This window comes from Bos taurus, chromosome 7, assembly GCF_002263795.3.
Source record: "Bos taurus isolate L1 Dominette 01449 registration number 42190680 breed Hereford chromosome 7, ARS-UCD2.0, whole genome shotgun sequence".
Classification (NCBI taxonomy): Eukaryota; Metazoa; Chordata; class Mammalia; order Artiodactyla; family Bovidae; genus Bos; species Bos taurus.
Window position 1 is genome coordinate 16,076,962 of NC_037334.1, and position 21,085 is coordinate 16,098,046.

The following is a 21,085-nucleotide window of genomic DNA, read 5'->3' on the forward strand; positions in this document are numbered from 1 at the left end:
CATAGCCAAGCACATGGCTTAGATCATGGCACTTAACCCTTATGATGTCACACTTAGCTTAGTTAGAAACAAGGAAAGTGAGGCTTAGAGCAGAGGTCAGTGAACTTTGGCTGTAAAGGGCCAGAGAGTAAATTATTTTTAGCTCTAAGGGGGCCAGGTGGTCACTGTTATCAATTCAACCTTCAATAGCTCAAAAGCAGTCCGAACCAGGTCCTGAATCTCTAATATCCGTAGACAAACAGGTGTGGCTGTGTGCCCACAAGACACGGTGGATGCTGAAAGCTGAACCTCGCAGAAATTTACACATGTGAGATACTAGGGCTTCCCTGGTGGCTCAAACAGTAAAGAATCTGTCTGCAATGCAGGAGACCCAGGTTCAATCCCTAGGTCAGGTAGATCCCCTGGAGAAGGGAATGGCAACCCACTCCAGTATTCTTGCCTGGAGAAATCCATGGACAGAGGAGCCTGGCAGGCTACAGTCTATGGGGTCACAAAGAGTCGGACACAAGTGAGCAACTAACACACACACATACACACACATGAGCTACTATTTTTCTTTTGAATTTTTTTCAACTGTCTGAAGATGTGAAAGTGATTCTTAGCTCATAAGCTGTACAAAAACAGGCATTGCATAAATAGTTTGTCTTCTGCTTCTGGGGGAGTTGAAATGATTTGTCCCAGATCTCATAGCTGGTCATTGGCAGGGCAGCCCTTGAACCCAGAACTGTCTGGCTCCAAACCCACCAACTGTCTGGCTTCCTTGAAACCACCATTAGGTATTTTCACCAGGACTCCAGGAAGGCAGGAAAGAAGGAACCCAGATCTCCTAAATCACCTAAGAACCAAACAGATACATGGACTTAATGTCTTAAGGACAAATTTTAAAACAGGTTCCTTCTCACAATGTAGCTTTTTGATTTATTTATTAAAAGAGTTTGTGTGTGTGTGTGTGTACGCATGCGCACATGCACGTTCAGTCATACAGTCCTTGTGACCCCATGGACTGTAGCCCGTCAGGCTCCTCTCTCCATGGGATTTCCCAGGCAAGAATACTGAAGTGAGTTGCCAATTCCTTCTCCAGGGGATCTAAAAGAGTTGCTGCTGCTGCTGCTGCTAAGTCGCTTCAGTCGTGTCCGACTCTGTGCAACCCCACAGATGGCAGCCCCCCAGGCTTCCCGTCCTTGGGATTCTCCAGGCAAGAACACTGGAGTGGGTTGCCATTTCCTTCTCCAATGTATGAAAGTGAAAAGTGAAAGGGAAGTCACTCAGTCATGTCTGACTCTAGCGACCCCATGGACTGCAGCCTACCAGGCTCCTCCGTCCATGGGATTTTCTAGGCAAAAGTACTGGAGTGGGGTACCATTGCCTTCTCCGCTAAAAGAGTTGGGATCTACTTAAATGTCTGGAAAGAAGGTAGAGATACACACCTCAGCAATAAACATGTAAAAAGAAAGAAACCCAGGGCTTATTAGGAGAAGCATAAGGCTCACTGGGAAATATGATCATGAAACCTGTAAGCGTCGGCCAGTTTTAAAACTTTCCAAAACAGCTCCGAGTTCATAGTGCATGCAGGGAACTGGACTGGAAAATTTCAGGAGGGAGTGGGAGGAGGGAGAGAAACGTAAAAACTCCCGTGCTTATCATGTGATAATAACAGCAAGAAAACAGATCAGGCTAGTGGTAGGAGTGGGGAAGTCTAGTCCAAAGGTTCTTCCAAGTCGAATGAGTCACCAAGTGGAAAGGGACAAATAAGCAAATATAGAAACCAAAGGGAGCTGCTATCTGGGGAGAAAGGGAAAATATAGCCTCCAGTGCTGGTCGGGTACCTCGAGGGGTGAGGACAGAGAAGGGAGCCTGATGGAAGGAACTAGAGACACCAAAAAAAAAAAAAAAAAAAAACCACCAAGAAGCAAGTCTGATGAAGAATGAAGAAGCCAATTACAGAAAAGTTTGTGCAAACAAGGGGGAAAAAAAGAAAAACAGCTCAAAACTGCAAAAACATGCTGAGGCAGAGATGTTAATTGCATAGAAACTGAAAATTGATGCTCTCTTTCCACAGAGATGGTTCCTGGGTCCAGGGTGTCCCAGGATGGGAAGGGAAGTGGTGAGGGGAGAAATGACTGATGCAAAGTTCAAGGAGAGGCAGAATCAAAAACAACGGTGATTTGGGCTGTTCAACTAGCAAATAAAAGGGGAAAAAATGACCTCCCACCAAATGCTGGAGAGAATTTTGTAAACTTGGCAAAATTACATCCCAACAGTACAACTGGTGTCAAAAACTTCTTTTTTTTTTTTTACTTTACTTTTTACTTTATCAAGGGTTTCCCAGGTGGTACAGTGGTAAAGAACCTGCCTGTCAACACAAGAGTTGCCAGAGTCATGGGTTCAATCCCTGGGTGGGGAAGATACCCTGTAAGAGGAAATGGCAACCCTGCAGTATTCTTGCCTGGAAAATCCCATAGACAGAGGAGCCTGGTGGGCTACAGTCTACAGGGTAGCAAAGAGTCAGACACAACTGAGCAACTGAGCATACACACACATTATTCAAAGCGATGCTAGACAATTAAAGAAAATGGAAATAACAGACCAGTTTTGTTCATGAGGAGTTTTTTTTTTCTTTTAAGGCATTACAACCTCTCACTTCTAACTTTCCCTCCAACTCCCTGATCCTCTAAAGAGCAAATACTGCTGGTCTGTCTGGGATCAGGGTCAGGCAGAGATTATGGTGGGGATTGGTGGTAGGGATTCCTACTGGTGACCCTTGGGTTCCAGAAATGAGAGAGGCAGGCCAGCAATGGTGGCTGAGAGAAGTTAGGGTTGGATCCAGTGCCAGTAGGGTAACCCATGTTATATTGGGGTGCAAGAATTCAGTGTTCAAACCTGCTAAGTGAAGTGAAAGTCACTCAGTCGTGTCCAACTCTTTGCGACCCCATGGACTAGAGTCCATGGAATTCTCCAGGTCACAATACTAGAGTGGATAGCCATTCTCTTCTCCAGGGAATCTTCCCAACCCAGGGATCGAACCCAGGTGTCCCACATTGCAAGCAGATTCTTTATCAGCTGAACCACCAGGGGAGCCCTACTGGTGACCTTTGGGTTCCAGAAATGAGAGAGTTAGGCCAGCAAAGGTAGCTGGGAGAAGGGTTGGATCCAGTGCCAATGGGATAAACCGTACCAGTTTATCTATGTTATACTGGGATGCGGGACTTTAATGTTCAAACCTGGGAAATTCCAAAGGAGGATGAGATGGCCACAGTAGCAGAGACCTGTCTTCATAGAGACAGAAAGCGGATTAGTGATTGCCAAGGGTTGGAGGGAAAGGAAGTAGGAAAGATTGGGGGTTTAATGGCTGGAGGTGGAGGTAGGCTTTCTTTAAGAAGTGATGAAAATACTCTGGAATTGTGGTGATGGTAGCACAACTCTGTAACTATATTACAAATCACTGCATTGTATCAATATGTGTTCAGTTCAGTTCAGTTCAGTTCAGTCGCTCAGTTGTGTCTGACTCTGCAACCCCATGGACTGCAGCACACCAGGCCTCCCTGTCCATCACCAACTCCCGAAGTCCACTAAAATCATGTCGATCATGTCGGTGATGCCATCCAACCATCTCAGCTCTGTCGTCCCCTTCTCCTCCCACCTTCAATCTTCCCCAGCATCAGGGTCTTTTCAAATGAGTCAGCTCTTTACATTAATATGTGTTAAGTGGCTGTATTTTACCATGTGTGAATGTATCTCAATTAAGCTGTTATTAAAAAACCCTTATGCCTAAGCCAATCAGCACACAGCACTGTCCTGGTCTTATGACTGGGTGTCATGTGACCTCAGACTGGCTGGAAATGCAGGGACACAGACTCTCTTCCTCCAGGCTTGGTGCTGAGAGAATGAGGGTTGGAACCTCTAAAATCACAGGACAGCCAGGAGCTACTGGGCTCACTGCAAGGACCCTTGAGACACAAAAGATCCAAAGGAATCTGGATCCAGCTGTGCCTGAACTCCATCAGCTGGTTATGGAAGCTAATAAGCTTCCCTTTTGTCATGAGTTACTTTCGTGGGTGCTGGTGGAAGATGAAGAGTAACAGCTTGGAGAATCTAAAATCCAGAGCTGGAAATCTCAGTCTCCTTGTTATACTGGACCATGATCACCCCCCAACATAAAACTTTAAAAGGCTGTATATCCACCAGTCTTATATACGCACCATCTTCTATGTATCCATTCTCCAGTGGGTGGACATCTAGTGGCTTGCACTTTTCGTTAGTGGTGAGATTCTTATGCATAAAGCTTTGCTACCAACCCAAATCTGAACTATTTTGTTAGAACAAATGGGATTAATATATATGGGAGGAGATTTAAATCACCTGTGCACTAGTGGCTCCCTGGGAATCGTGCTTCTCTTTATACACCCCCGAAGGCTCCTCTCCCACACTGATTCTGGGCTTGGCCACTAGGCTCACACTGATGCATATTTTTCCTTGACAACTGTCTGCAGGACATATAAAAACAGGCCAGGGGCCAGTTTGGCCCATAGATCATAGTTTGCTGATTTCAGTTCTAAATCATCATCAAAGCTGGATATCTGGGCATCCAGAGATGTGGTCCCAGGAGGGATCAACAGATGGAGGTCCATTTGTCACCTCTGGCTTGGGGAAGCCGAGCTGTGCCCACCAACCTCTGTTGCATGTGTGCTAAGTCAGTAGTGTCTGACTCTGTCACCCCATGGGCTGTAGCCCACCAGGCTCCTTTATCCATGGGATTCTCCAGGCAAGAAATCTGGAGTGGGTTGCCATGCCCTCCTCCAGGGGATCTCCCTGACCCAGGGATCAAACCCACATCTCCTGCAGCTCCTACACTGCAGGCAGATTCTTTACCGCTGAGCCACCGGGGAAGCCAACAACCTCTGTTAGGGGTTGGCAAACTAGAGCCCACAGGCTGAATCCGGTCCACTGCTTGATTTTCTAAATAAAGTTTTATTGGCAAACGGCCATGCCCATTCATTTTCATTCTGTGTCTGCTTTGAAGTCTATTCGGCTCCCTAAATTTCCATTGTCTCAGCCACAAAGGGAGACACTCACCAGCAGATTCTACTTTGTAGGGTCACTGTGAGGTGTAAATGGATCACTGCAAAGGGCTCAATTGATGGCAGGGTACACCCTCTGGGTCAGCTCAGATGTCAGATGACCTGACATCTGTCTGAAGTCATCCAGTAAATGGGAGAAGTGGCCCCAGTCAGTCCAAGCCTCAGCAGTGCCTCTCTGGTGGGCATGCGTGCTCTGTCGCTCAGTCACATCTGGCTCTTTGCAACCCCTTGGACTGTACCCTGCCAGACTCCTCTGTCCATGGGATTCTCCAGGCAAGAATCCTGGAGTGGGTTACCATTTCCTCCTCCAGGGAAACCTTCCAGACCCAGGGATCAAGCCTGCATCTCCTGTGTCTTCTACATTGGCAGGATTCTTTACCACGGAGCCACAAGGTAGACAACAAGCCATATCTGAGGATAGAGACTTGCCCCACAGTGGTTACTAGCTTAGAACGGGGGCCAGCAAATCCAGCCTGCTTGCTGCCTGTTTTTGCAAATAAAGTTTTAATGGCACACAACCATCCCTTTTCATTTACATATTATCTACACGTGGCTTTCACAACGCAAAGGCAGAATTGAGTAGCTGCAGACACCATCTGACCACAAAGCCAAACATGTTTTGGATCTGGACCTTCACAGAAAGAATTGCCAGCCCCTGGATTACAACATCAGATAGCCCTGGGTTCAAATCCTGATTCTATTCTTATAAACCTTGGATGCAATTTAAATTCTGGATGCCTCAGTCAGTACCAAGCTCACTGGGTTTTCTGAGGATTTATTGTACTTCATTGATCCCAAGAGACATATTATTTCTACATTTGACATTTCCGAAATCTGAATGCATCTTACAGTTAGAATGGGCAGCACCTTCTTCTTTCTGAGCAGTCTGTGAGAATAACAGGGCTTCTTATCACATGTTAGATGTGGTAAAATTGGATAAATGAGATACCATGTACAAAGCATGTAGCGTGCATGGGTCACACAGTCCTGGGGAGAGTTTAGTTACAATAAAATGTTGGACCTGACCCATCTCCCTGGAAAGTCATATATCAAGGCTTTGAGTCTTCATGACAAAGCATCTAATGAGAGAAGCATAGGAGCCAGAATTCACGAAAAGGAAGGAGGTACCAAGAACAGCCTTGAGGGCACATCCCCAGGCATCAAGGACCTTACCTCCTCGCCATATCGTCGGTAACTCACTTCATACAGCACAATCAGACCGTTGGGTTCCTTGGGCTCCTGCCACATCAAGTGAACAACGTTGTTCTCGAAGATTTCATGGGTCACGGGGCCGACAATATCATCTGCCTTGGCTGTAAGGAGCAGTGATTAGTGCTGGGGACTCGATCCCTGGATCAAACCCCACCTCCACCACTGAGCAGCTGAGCAAACTTAAATTGGTTGTGTAATTGTGTTCCATTTCCCTTATTGGAGAATGGACATTCTCATGGAATTCTTTACATATTTATGCCTATCTATCCATCTGTCTATCTATTTATGTATCTATTGATCTAGGAGAACCCTAATATACTATATATATATATATATATATACACACACATACACACACACAAAAATGTATGTATTTCTTAATTTCACTTTATTTTTCTTATGACTCACATACAGAAAAAGAGTCAGACACAACTTAGCAACTAAACAACAACTAGAAAGATGATTATAGTTAACAATGTATGTGTGTGTTGCTCGGTTGTGTGTGACTCTTTGCGACCCCATGAACTGTAGCCCACCAGGCTCCTCTGTCCATGGAATTCTCCAGGCAAGAATACTGGAGTGGGTTGCCAGTCCCTTCTTCAGGGGATCTTCCCAACTCAGGGATCAAACCCAGGTCTCCTGAACTGCAGGCAGATTCTTTACTGTCTGAGCCACCAGGGAAGCACAAAGTTAATAATGCTGTGCTTTATACTTGAAAGCTGCTAAGAGTTGATCTGAAATGTTCTCACCACAAACAAGAAATGGTAATTTTGTGCCCTGATGGAGATGTTAGCTAATGCTATTGTGGTAAAGATTTTGCAATGTCTAATGGAACAAATCAACACATTGTACACCTGAAATTTACATAATGCTTTATGTCCACTGCATCTCAGGGGAAAATGAAAAATGATGAAGGCAAATAGAGTCTCATGTATGCTGCCTAGAGAGTGGAGAGCTTCCTTGGTTAGCCTGTGTCTCTTGGCTCTGCGATGAGTCGACCTACCTTCAGGCATGGTCCTGGCGCTGACATAGGCAGCCACGCTACACCTCTCCTCGGGGGAATCTTGGTTGCAAGCCTGAAGCTCGATGCGATAGCCAGTAAAGTGACGCAGGCCGGAGATGACCAGCGACTCCTTGTTCACCACTTTCTCGAAGGGTCTGTGCTCCTCCGAGCTCATGGGCGTGCTGGTGGAGGAGGTATTGGGGAGCCCCAGAGCAGTGGGCACGGCTGCTGTCACATTCCCCACATCACCAAGGGCTCTGCGTTTCCTCGAAGGCCTGTCATGACAGGAGGACACACCTGGTCATACAATCACCATCTTTGAAAAAGTGCTGCTGGAGAATAAAAAGGCTTAAAACCAAAGACTGAGATGCAGTGAGATTCAAGGGGAGGAGTGTGTACATTACAATGTAAATTTCCAGGAATTATAACCCAGAGTCGCTTTTAAAGAAGATGCCCTCCTAGGCTCATGTCAGGCAAGCCTACCCCAAGAGAGGAGTGGGGAGGCTCTGGGACCACCCATAGTAGACACACCGATATTCCCCTCAACATGCTTAATTTCAGATTTTCATTTTGCAGATGAAGAGTCCAGCCAGGGTTAGTGTCAAAATTGAGATGCCAAAAGTGTGTCAGAGTCTAGCCCTGCCAAATGGTTCAAGCTACTTGACACCATCACCAGTTTAACCAGAAGAAATACATCTTCTTATTCTTAGGCCCCTTTAGGACAATGGCATAATCTAAGTGATTAAACTTCAATCCTTGGGAAAAAAAAATTTCAACACTCAGGTTACTAAGGGTAACTCCCAAAATTGCCTATGCGATCGGCACATTTTCTCCCCTTTAAAAGATACACGAAGAAAAATGTTAATAGCCTAAAAAATTATAAATCCAAAAATAAAGGTATAAAGAAAATTTGAATTCCTTAGCATTCCACTGACTGCTATGTCCTTTGGGCAATTATTTTTTCTGTGAATGTTACATACGGTTATAATGGGGGGATCAAGCTAGTTCTATAATCCATTTGGCTCACTTGTATTAGAAGCAATCTCAAATATTTTCCTGAAAACATAATGTCTCAAGTAGGATGGAATTTACTTTTTTTTTCTTCAACGTGAAGATATTCCCTCCTTGTTATGAAAGTGCCACATGCTCATTGCAGAAAACTTGGAAACCTGTAGAATATTCCATTTAATGCAAGAACCATAATTTACTTAGTCATCCTCCAATTTTTAAAATATAAGCATATTCCCAATTTTTTTTGCTATTATAAATATTACTGTGATCATTGTCCAAGTGTCTCATTAGTTCCTAAAAGTAGACTCTAAGACATTATTAGATTATGCCTCTTCATGCCTATGGCTAAATTGCTACCCTCCAGACCCTTTAAACTGACTTGTGGTCACACCCATAAAGGGGGTTCCCAGGTGGCAATAGTGGTAAAAAACCTGCCTGCCAGGAGATGAGACGCGGGTTCGATCCCTGAGTCGGGAAGATCCCTCGGAGCGGGGCATGGCAACCGACCCCAGTATTCTTACCTGGAGAATCCCATGGACAGAGGGGATTGGCAGGCTACAGTCCATAGGGTCCCAAAGAGTTAGACACAACTGAAGCAGCTTAGCACACAGATATATCTGTTGCTTATTTGTTTATTTATATTGTACCTACTTTCTGAAACTCTCATTCTAAGAGTTTCAGGGTTGATTTTCTTAGGTTTTCAAGGAATACTCTTGGATAAAGGGTCAGTAAACTTGTCACATAAATGCTAGATAGTAAATATTTGGGGTTTTGCCAGACGTGTGTTTTTTGTCACAGCTGTTCAACTTGCAATGGCTTTCAAGCCACGGCAGCTTGAAAACAGCCAGAGACATGATGGACACAAGTGGGAGTGGCTACTTTCCAATAAAACTTGTTGACAAAAACAGGCAGTCTGTCTACTCTTGAATCAGAATACCTGAAAATATCAATGCTTTTGTTTCCCACAATCCATTCCTTACAATCTATTCCAATTCTCATTTCTGCCTTACTGCATTGGCTGCTGCTACTGCTGCTAAGTCTCTTTAGTCGTGTCTGACTCTGTGTGATCCTACAGACGGCAGCCCACCAGGCTCCTCCGTCACTGGGATTCTCCAGGCAAGAACACTAGAGTGGGTTGCCATTTCCTTCTCCAATGCAGGAAAGTGAAAAGTGAAAGTGAAGTCGCTCAGCTGTGTCCGACTCTTAGGGACCCCATGGACTGCAGCCCACCAGGCTCCTCCATCCATGGGATTTTCCAGGTAAGAGTACTGGAGTGGGTTGCCACTGCCTTTTAGATACCCAGAGAATTGTTAATTAGTTATGATGAGATTGGCTTCCTTCCAAAGTAAACAGGAATAGTTTTAAGAAAGATGTTACTTTGGATGTTGGTTTCATCTAAATAATATTTATCTTGTTGCAGAAGTTTTCTAGTCCTAGCTTTATAAAAGGCCTCTCCCCCAACTGCCTTTCTTTAAGTCCAGTTCAGTTCAGTCACTCAGTCATGTCTGGCTCTTTGAGACCCCACGGACTGCAGAACGCCAGGCTTTCCCGTCCATCACCAACGCCTGGAGCTTACTCAACTCAATGGTCGGTGATACCATCCAACCATCTCATCATCTGTAGTTCCCTTCTCCTCTTGCCCTCAATCTTTCCCAGCATCAGGGTCTTTTCCAATGAGTCAACTCTTTGCAACAGGTGGCCAAAGTACTGGAGCTTCAGCTTTAGCATCAGTCTTTCCAATGCATAGTCAGGGTTGACTTCCTTTAGGACAGACTGGTTGGATCTCCTTGCAGTCCAAGGGACTCTCAAGAGTCTTCCCCAACACCACAGTTCAAAGGCATGAATTCTTCGGTGCTAAGCTTTCTTTATAGTCCAACTCTCACATCCATGCATGACTACTGGAAAAACCATAGCTTTGACTAGACGGACCTTTGTGGGCAAAGTAATGTCTCTGCTTTTTAATATGCTGTCTAGGTTGGTCATAGCTTTTGTTCCAAGGAGCAAGCATCTTTTAAATTCATGACTGCAGTCACCATCGGCAGTGATTTTGGAGCCCCCAAAATAAAGTCTCTCACTGTTTCCATTGTTTCCCCATCTATTTGCCATGAAGTGATAGGACCAGAAGCCATGATCTTAGCTTTCTGAATGTTGAGTTTTAAGCCAACTTTTTCACTCTCCTCTTTCACTTTCATCAAGAGGCTCTTTAGTTCTTCTTCACTTTCTGCCATAAGGGTGGTGTCATTTGCATATCTGAGGTTATTGATATTTCTCCCAGCAATCTTGATTTCAGCTTCTTTAGGTTAGTAATTTAAAAAATCTTAGTTCCCCAGCCAGGGATTGAAGCCTCATCACCTGCAGTGGAAGCACAGGATCTTAACCACTGGACACCCAGGGAACCACCTCCCCCCATAATTTTTAATAAATGTTATTTAATGAGATTATTATGACTTTCCTTATTGAATCTCTTGATGAATTAGATTCTACTATCAGAACACCTGATCTTGAACCATCCTTGAACTCATGAGATTGATGGTATTGCCAGCACAGTGCTTTGTTTAGGACATTTGGATCTAAAATCCCATATTAGGTGGTCCTGGGGTTTTCTTTCAATGTAGCATCTTCATCAGGTTCTGCTAAGGGATGTTGTTTTACAAAATGAATTGGGAAGATTTCCATATATTTCTATGCTCTGAAAGTTTCTGAAAATAGTTTCTCTTTGAGAGTGTGAAAGGATGCATCTATAAAACTCTCCAAACCTGGGGCCTTTTTGTGAAGAAATTCTTTGACACATTTTTTTCCCAGTCTTTTCCCAAGGTCGTTAGGATAGTTAATCTTTCTGCTGCTTCCTGAATTAGCTTAGACAAGTTAAAATTTTCACCTCTCTGAAAGTTTCAAATTGAACAGCTCATGGTTATCCAGAGAATTTACCACAAATTTAGCTATATTAATTTTCCCTCCCTCCCTAACACATTATATTTTACATTTTATAGTTTTTTCTTAATTTACAAAAAATCATTTAAGTCTACTAATTTACAACAAAGTCCAGGTTTGGCAATATTCTACAAGTGAAGGTATGTAATGGTCATGTCTCTGATATTTTCCAAATGGATCTTTTTTTTTTTTTGCTGCACTGTGCAGCGTGCATGGGATCCTAGCTCCGAGATCAGGGATCAAACCCAGGCCTCCCTGCACTGGAAGCATGGAATCTTAACCACTGGACCACCAAGGAAGTCCCTCCAAATGCATTTTAATGAACATTTCCATTTCAACTTCCACCCAATAGAAATCTAAGTGACCCACTTTTGATCACCAGGAAGTAGAGTTTTCTGTTCGAGCTTTTGAAATTTACCTTTAGTTTTTGTTGCGTTGTCATCAGCAAAAATAAACCTTACTTTGGGGGTACTCACTAAGATTTTCTTTGTGGTCCTTTTGTCTGAAAAGACCATTGACATTCCTGAATGGAAACCAAAGCTAGTAAGCCAAAGATACACCCATGCTAGCAAGATTCAAAACATTTCTATACAAGCACAGATGAGCCTTCCAGAAATGATGGAGACCCTGGGGTCTCATGAATAACTACTGAAAAATTGATTATCTAATAAAAAAGAATCATAAATGGCCTCTAACAGGCCAAATATGCATACACCAAAAGGATTATATCCAATAGGACAAGACCACCACGTGGTCACAGAAGACCCCCATGATTGGATCAAGGTCTCACATTTCTAGATCTTTGTGTGTGGGTGTGTGTGGGTGTGTGCCTTGAACGCTCAGGTGTGTCTGATTCTTCAGACCCGTTGGAATTTTAGCCCTCCAGGCTCCAGTCTGTGGGATTTTCCAGGCAAGAATACCGGAATGGGTTGCCATTTCCTCCTGCAGGGGATCTTCCCCTCCCAGGAATGGAACCCTCACCTCCTGTCTCCCGCATTTCGGGTGGATTCTTTAGCCGCTCAACCATTGTGCTACAGTCGTGTCTGACTATTTGCAACTCCATCAACTGTGGCCTGCTACGCTCCTCTGTCCACGGTATTTTCCAGGCAAGAATACTGGAGTGGGTTGCCATTTCTTGCTCCAAGGGATCTTCCCCACCCAGGGATTGAACATGGGTCTCCTGCATCGCAGGCGGATTCTTGACCATTTGAGCCATCAGAGAAGCCCAGATCTTTCTTTACTACAGATTATATTCCAAATGGCCACTAGAGGGCAGACTGGGGCCGAACATTGCCTGAAAATAAACCCTCCCTTGGAAGAATAAAATCGTTCTCACAGCTCTCTTACCCTGCCTTTCCAGTCTCCCCTCCTGTTCTTCCCAAGAGTCCAGGATTCTTTCCACCGACTTCCCCTTCGCCACGTTCTCTCTGCCTGTCCTCTCCTCCAGGACACCCCCTCATCCTTCAATCCTCTCTCTCTCTTTTAAATTGAGGCGTGCTGTAATTAGTCACTCAGTCGGGTCTGACCCTTTGCAACTCCATGAACTGTGGCCCACCAGGCTCCTCTGTCCATGGGATTCTCCAGGCAAGAATACTGGAGTGGGTAGCCATTCTCTTTTTTCAGGGGATCTTCCCATCTCAGGGATCAAAACCAGGTCTCTCGCACTGTAGGCAGATTCTTTACCGTCTGAGCTACAGGGAAGCCCATAAATCCTGGAGTGGGTAGCCTATCCCTTCTCCAGCGGAATCTTCCCGACCCAGTAATCGAACCGGGATCTTCTGCATTGCAGGCGGATTCTTTACCATCTGAGCCACCAGGGTTTCCTCACATTGAGACATAGTTGACTGTCTAAGACACACGTCAAAGGGGAGCATCCCTGACTGTCCTCGGCGGATACAGGGACACAGCACACCTGTGCTCAGGCCTGCCGCCATCCCGCACTAGTCACCCCAGATAAAAAAACGTTCCACTCCCGGATAAGCTTTCCCCACTACCTGCTGCTAAGTGGTTTCGACTGGCTGAGTGTCCAGCACAGTTCTGCACAAACGGTGGGCTTGATAAATAAATGTGTCAGGGCATGGAGGAAAATTGGGCAGCATCTTAGAAGCGCCCTAGGAAGTACACCGTTGATCCTATGTTTTAGTAGGAGTGTGTTAGTTAGGATACCCCCCCACCAATCATGCCCAGGTTCCATTTCAGGGTGAAGGAGTGAAACGTGTGAATTTGTGAAGCGCCCCCTCTCGGCAGAACAACACGATTCATGCATCAAACCACAGAAGGCCCCCGGGGATCTCAAAGGGGCTCAACATGCTTCCTGCCCCGCGGGCCCAGTGGCCCTGCACTGTGCAGCCACCAGGGGCCACGCGGACGTCCCACAGGTGAGTCATACCTAGCGTCCTCGGCAACAGGGCCTGAAGATGATTTTCTGTGAAAACAAAACCAGCCGCTTTGAGGACAGACAGAACTTCTTCAGACAGACCTCTTGCTTCTGACACCCTGTGCCAGCAGCCCAAGGGCGCTTGCCCCAGACCATGGGCCACTTGTTCCCATCACTTGAACCACATCTTCCCCAGCAGGTGTGTGGGACACAGCAAGCAGTTGGGAGGAGGGAGTCAAGAAAACACCCCTGAGACCTGGTCATCTGGGGTCACCATGAGATATCAAACGTAACACTACTTTTTTCTTTTGGGTCATGCCGTGGCTTCCCCTGTGGCTCAGTGCTAAAGAATCCATCTACAATGCAGGAGATGCAGGTTCGATCCCTGGGTGAGGAAGATCCCCTGGAGGAGGGCAAGGCAACCCACTCCAGTATTCTAGCCTGGAGAATCCCCTGGACAGAAGAGCCTGGTGGGCTACAGTCCATGGGGTCGCAAAGAGTCGGACACGACTGAAGCACACAAGCACGCAGCATGTGGGATCTTCCCTGACCAGGGATTGAACTCGTGTCCTCTGTATTGGAAGCGAAGAGTCTTAATCACTGGGCCACCAGGGAAGTCCAAACTAGTTTTAAACCTTATGACTGACTCGGCCACTATCCTTAAGTCTGGTGGAGTTTTAATGGGTGAAACAATAACTGTCTCCACACCTGGGCTGTGCCATTTAGTGCTTTTTTGGACTCAGGGTCAGATAAGAATACATGAAAGAGAAAAGAAACGTTATATATGGACAGTTCTAATGGAGCCTCTAGCAGGAGCAATGCTAAGCCTCTGAAGAGACCCACTTTCGAATCTTGTTTTATCTCAGTGCAACCTCTGGGGGCGGGAGGTTGATCCACTTTGGAAATAACCAATTGTATTGGACACTTCTGGGTAGCTCTGGTGAAGTCTGTTAGCGGGAAGGGTCAAGAGTGGAGAGGGTGGCGGCAACTGAAAGCTCCCAGCACATTTGCTTTGTCAACCTGGGCAGAGTTGGGGGTGGGGGGTGGTGGGGAAGGCTTTGGACCCGTAAAACGGAGTAGGCAAGTGCTTCAGTGGGTTACCAGAAAGACTCGTGAACTTATTAAGATGCAGACAGTGCTACTGCCATCTAGTGGGTGGAGGCCCGGGGTGCAGCTCAACATCCTACCCTGGACAGGATGGTCCCACCCCAGAGAATGAGCTGGCTCCAAATGTCAACAGTACCAAGGCTGAGAATCCCTGTGAGACTCGTGTAATCTCACAACCATAAAATATAGGAACCATTTTTCTCTCCATTCTTCAGATGAATAAACTGAGGCACCGAGAGAGGTAGAACAACCTGTGACCCACAGAAACTTGCCTTCTACCTGTGTCTCAGCTTTCAGGAAGGATAAAGAGGTATGAAAAAACCAAGAGTCATTTTTACTGCAGACCCTCTGTTTACTTCCCCTTCACTCACTAAAGGAAACATATTTAAATAGTGAAGTCTCTGGGGTTTTGACGAGGCCATGGAAAGTTCTGGAAGGATGAGAAGTTTCTTTAGATTAAAAAAAGGGAATGCACTGAGCTTGAGACTCAGCCATAAATCAAGCATTGGGCTGGGCATGCAGCTCTCTGTCATCTAATAATTGAATTTATTATCTATAATCAATCGATTAGGTAATGATCAATCATAGATAATCATCAGAACTCAGACTGAGACCAGAGGTTGGGTTCATGAGACATCAGAGAGCAAAGGCTGAATTTTTTTTTTTTTTTTTGCTAGATCATATAATAGTTTGATTTTTTATGCTTTAAGGAATTTTCATACCTCCTTCCATAGTGCTATATCAATTTATAATCCCACCAACAGTGCACAGAGTTTCATCAGAGAGCAAAGGCTGAATTTTTTAAACACTCCTCCTTTTGAGCGGAGATGGGGGGCAGTTCCTCTTCCTGGTAAGGCACTTGTTATAATCTCAAAATCTCTTCCTGCATCCAGGGAAGTGGCTCAGCATGGACTCAGCCTATCCTCTGCGTCTGCCCCCATTTGTCTTGTTCCCTAAAGACCTGAGACCCCAAGCCAATAACAAATCCTGACCTGGGGATGAAAACCACGTTGTGCAGGTAATCTTCAAACGTTTTCCTGAACGAGGACTCCTCCAGCTCCTTGAGGATCTGCGAGTCGGTCTTTGGGCAGGAGCAGCATTCGCCAGCAGACTCCTCATACTCACTCTGGTTGTGCTTCTGGGAGCCCTCCGACTCGAATGGTGGAGACCAGGTCCGGGAGGGCAGCTTCAACCCTAGGGAAAGGCAGAGCAGGGCTCAAGTCCCCATTCCATTCCCGCCCCCCACCACCTACACACACATGCAGAGCAAGGGGGACCTTCTCAAAGTGGCTGGGCACATGGACAGAGCTCAGTGCAGAGATCTGGGTTCAAGTTCTTCTGGGAAGAATAAGATCCTTCACTGGAGGGTCCTGACAACAGAGAAGGTGCCTGTCAGCATGCAGCAGGACACTGTCGGACACCACAGCCCCACAAGGCTGGAGGCCAAAGGTAACTGTGCCTGTCCCTGCCCTTGGGGAACTTAACATTCCAGTGGATGAAGTGCATGGGAGTGGGAGGAATATACAGTAAACTAAGAAATGCATACGCTGTGTGTCAGATGGCAGGGGAAAAGGACAGAGGGTCTCTGGGGCGAATGTCTCAGAGAAAGTGATGCTAAGCAGTCCCCAAGTAAAAGAACGATCCATGCGCATGTCCTGTGTGTGTGCTCAGTCACTCAGTCTTGCCCGACTCTGTGATGCCATGGACTGTAGCCCGACTGGCTCCTCTACCCACAGGATTTCCCAGGCAAGAGTACTGAAGTGGGTCGCCATTGCCTCCTTCAGGGGATCTTCCATCTCCAGCATTGGCAGGTGGGTTCTTTACTGCGGAGCCAGCTGGGAGGCCCATAGAAGATGCAGGCTACTCTTTAAAGGCTTAAAACAATGCCCTTGAGGCCGGGTGCCTACTTGTGTCTATTGAGCAAGGGAAATTCCATCTCTTCCTCTCCCTTTTAATGGCTCTGGGAGACAATGAGCTCTAAGTATCTTCCTGTGAATGCTGAGTACCCACTCGGAAGCTTTGCAAATCCTTAAACATACTTCTTAATGTTTATTAATAGACACAGAATAGCCTGTGTAGGTTTTAGCTGTTAGAGGGGTTATTGATGGCATTATAGATGGAAAATAAACTTAGGATTTCCTTAGTAAAGGGTGGTGGGGCGGGCTCCTGATTTTTTTCTGGGGAGGAAGGGACCTTTGATCAGACACAGACACCTGTCACCCTTTCCACATGCCACTTGGTGCCCCATGGGTCTCTGTGACACATCTAGTCAAATCTCAGGGACAAAGTGGAAAGGTGGGGAGTGGGGGAGTCAGTGTTTCACAGGGACAGAGTTTCCGTTTGGGGAGATGAGAAAGTTCTGGAGATGATGGTGGCGATGGCTGCACAACAATGCGAATGTGCTTAATGCCGCTGAGCTTTGCACTTCAAAGTGGTTCAAATGGCCAATTTTATGTTATGCAAGTTTTACAGTTAAAAACCATATAGCTGACAAGACTGTACTGTATAATTGAAATATACAATTCAATATCAGAGAAGAAGCTAGAAGTTCTCATTTGAAAAAGGAGGGGACTTCTCCGGTGGCTCAGTGGTAAAGAATCTGCCTGCCAATGCAGTACCCGCAGGTTTGACCTCCGATCTAGGAAGATTCCACAGGCCACGGGGCAACTAAGCCCGTGCACCGCAACTGCTGCGCCTACACTCTGGAGCCGGTGCTTGGCAACAGGGGAAACCACCGCAACGAGAAGCCCGCGCACAGCAAAGGAGAGTAGCCTCCATTTGCCGCAACTAGAAGCCTGTGAGTAGCAGTGAAGACCCAGCACAGCCAAAACTAAGTAAACAGAGATTTCCTTAAACAAAAAAATAAATATGTGAAGTGATAGCTGTATTAACTAGGTGGGAGGAATTCTTTTCCAACGTGTATGCACAAAAAGTCTTCACAATTTACACTTTAAATATCTTACAGTTTTCCTTGTCAATTATATCTCAATAAAACTGAAAAAAAAAAAAAAAAAAAACCACTTCTGATTCTAAAGGAAACTACTACGGATCACAGTTAGTAAATTATTTATCTTGTGTGTGTTATCAAGTTTATTTATTTGTGTGTGTACTGGGGTTTTTTCTTTGTGGCAAAATACACATAACACAAAATTTACCGTCTTACTCATTTTTAAGCATCGTGATCCAGTGTCATTAAGTATATTTACACTATTGTGCAACCATCCCCACCATCCATCTCGAGAACTTTCTCACCTTCCCAAACTGAAACTCTGCCTGTGAAACTCTGAGTCTCCATCCCCTCCCCCACCCCTGGCCCCCACCATCTGCTTCCTGTCTCTATAGATCTGACTCCTCCAGGGAACTCCTGTAAGTGGAATCAGACAATATATATCCTTTAGTAAGTTTATTTTTTTTAATTCCATAAACTTTGGGCAAAATGACAAATAAAATCATGTCAAATCATCACCTTCTAATGACAGACTGACTTCCAGAATAAAAGTTGTTGCTCTTAAAAAAAAGAAAGAAAGAAAGAAAGAAAACACGGCCTGCCCCGATGGTGGTGGCAGTTCTGGTTGGTGGTTTCGGTTGCTCGAATGCAGGGCCAAGAGTGCACAGCTGAGCCCATGACTTTGCTTGCTCTCGAGTTATATAAAGCATCCGAGGAGATAAATCACGTTTGCAACCCTCTGCTCAGGCGGGGGATGAGGTCACAGGCATACATATAGCACATGATCTTAGAGCTGGGACAGCTCCCGGAGATCATCTGGCCTCCTGCCCCTTTTCCCCAAAAGGAGGCAGCTGGTGACAAGCTGGGTGACTTGCCCAAAGCCCTACATCAGGGCACAGAAAACCTTAGGCTCCTGACCTCAGTCACATGTCATCAGCTGCCCCAAGGTAGGAGGTTACCAGTAACTCACAACATCTAAAGGAAAATAAACTCAGACCAGAAAGCAGAGACATCACTTTGATGACAAAGGTCCATCTAGTCAAAGCTATGGTTTTTCCGGTAGTCATGTATGGATGTGAGAGTTGGACTACAAAGAAGGCTGAGCACCGAAGAATTGATGCTTTCGAATTGTGGTGCTGGAGAAAACTCTCGAGAGTGCCTTGGACAGCAAGGAGCTCAAACCAGTTAATTCTTAAGGAAATCAACCCTGAAGGACTGATGCTGAAGCTGAAGCTCCAATACTTTCACCACCTGATGTGAAGAGACAACTCATTGGAAAAGACCCTGATGCTGGAAAAGATTGAGGGCAGGAGAAGAGGGTGACAGAGGATGAGATGGCTGGATGGCACCACCAACTCAATGGACATGAATTTGAGCAAACTTGGGGAGAGAGTGAAGGACAGGGAGACCTGGCGTGCTGCAGTCCGTGGGGTTGCAAAGAGTCAGACGTGGCTGAGCGACTGAACAAAAACAACACAACAACACAGCAACAAACAACAACAAAACAACTAAAGGATAAATCAGGAGCTTGGGATGAACATACACACATGATTATATGTAAGACAGATAACCAACCAGGACTTACTGCCTAGCACAGGAAACTCTACTCAATATTCTGTAGTAACCTATATGAGAAATTAATCTGAAAAAGAAGGAATCTAGGGACTTCCCTGGTGGTCCAGTGGGTAAGACTCTGAGCTCACAGTGCAGGAGGCCTGGGGTTGAGTACTGGTCAGGGAACTAGATCCCACACGCTGCAACAAAGACCCAGTGCAGCCAAATAAATAAATATTTTTTGAAACGAATGAATCTATGCATGTGTATAATTGAGCCACTTTGCTGTACACCCAAAACTAATACTAAATAAATTGTAAGTCAACTATTTTTTTAATATTCAGTCGTGTCTGACTCTTTGCGACTCCATGGACTGAAGCCTGCCAGTTTCCTCTGTCCATGGGATCTTTCTAGGCAAGAACACTGAAGTGGGTTGCCATTTCTTACTCCAGAGGATCTTCCCAACCCAGGGATCAAGTCCCCATCTCTTGTGTCTTCTGCATTGGCAGGTGGATTCTTTAGCACCAGCGCCACCATACTCCAATAATTTTTTTAAAATAAATAATAAACAAAAGAGTCTGGGGATTGGGGGGAAAACCTTTTATATAGACTCAAACAAAACAACTAAAGGGGGGGGAAAGACTTCTGTTTCTTCAGTTTGATGGACTTTTTTACAACCCAGTTTTAAAATAATGTAAGACTAATTTATACACACCAGTTGGAGGCTTCAAATATTTTTTTCATTTTTCTGTAGATGGATGCAAGCCCATTAAGTAAGCGAGATTGAAGACTGGAAAATATGTGTCATTCATATACATTTTTAATGGAAAGCCTAGGGAGGAAGAGATTGGAGACTCTTTGCTGTCTCCAATCCTTAAAACTTAAGGGTCTAAAATTAGGGGCCAGGTCTTCCCTGGAGGTCCAGAGGTTAGGACCTTTCCATTGCAGAGTGGGGTGGATTTGATCCCTGGTCGGGGAGTTAAGATCCCAAATGCCAAGTGGCCAAAAAAAGTAAAAGTAAAAAATAAAAATAAAATTAGAGACCAAAAAAGTCGATATATGTATAACTGATTCACTTTGCTGTACGCCTGAAACTAACAAAACATTGTAAATAAACTACTCCAATAAAAATTCTTAAAATAAGGGACCAAAATTCTTCCCTGACTTTGTCAGTCACCACTGCACACATTGTTGTGTTTCTAGCTTAGCAGGGAAGTCTTGCATGGGTTAACACAGCTACATCCCCACCAGGGGGAGGTGGACGAGGAAGGGGAAGAGGAGAACATTCCAGAACGCATCGATGCCAAGACACGGGGAGTGTCTGGTTTCAACATGAGTCTTCAGAGCTTGTCCGCACCCTGTGATGTTTAGAAATGTGAACGGGCAGACAGACGTCCCCTTACTGTGTTTTTTTTTTACAAAACAAAGGTTTGTGGGAACCCCGCATCCAGCAAAACTATTACCACCGTTTCCCCAGCAGTATTTGATCACTTTGTGTCTCTATGTCATGCTTCAGTAATTTTCACAATATATCAAACTTCTTTCTTTGTATTCTACTTGTTATGATGATCTCTGATCAGTGATCTTTGATGTTACTAATGTAATTGTTTGGGCATTTTTTTAAAGCAATAAAGTATTCTTTAATTAAGGTATGTGCATGGTTTTCTTTTTGGTCTCGATTTATTCTTTTTAAAATTTTTATTGAAATAAAATTGATTTATAATGTTGTATTAGTTTCAGGTGTACAGCAAAGTAACTGTCATATATACATATATCCTTTTTCAGATTATTTTCCATTATAGATTATTATGAGATATTGAGTAGAGTTCCCTGTGCTATGCAGTAGGTCCTTGTTGATTATCTAT

General features: G+C 45.0%; 1 protein-coding gene across 4 annotated transcripts in view; it reads right to left on the reverse strand.

Annotated features, from left to right (window-relative positions):
• The window catches only part of INSR (insulin receptor), a 146,309-nt gene that overhangs the window by 22,777 nt on the left and 102,447 nt on the right, over positions 1–21,085 (reverse strand). For 2 of the 4 annotated variants that reach the window (XM_005208815.5, XM_002688832.7), the window contains exons 10-13: positions 15,712–15,913; positions 13,625–13,660; positions 7,294–7,568; positions 6,252–6,391 (exon numbers count right to left, since the gene is read on the reverse strand). In XM_005208815.5, the coding sequence (XP_005208872.1) occupies positions 6,252–6,391; positions 7,294–7,568; positions 13,625–13,660; positions 15,712–15,913 (653 nt within the window). The remainder of the gene's footprint in view (positions 1–6,251; positions 6,392–7,293; positions 7,569–13,624; positions 13,661–15,711; positions 15,914–21,085) is intronic. The other 2 variants (XM_005208817.5, XM_005208816.5) reach the window with 1 other exon arrangement.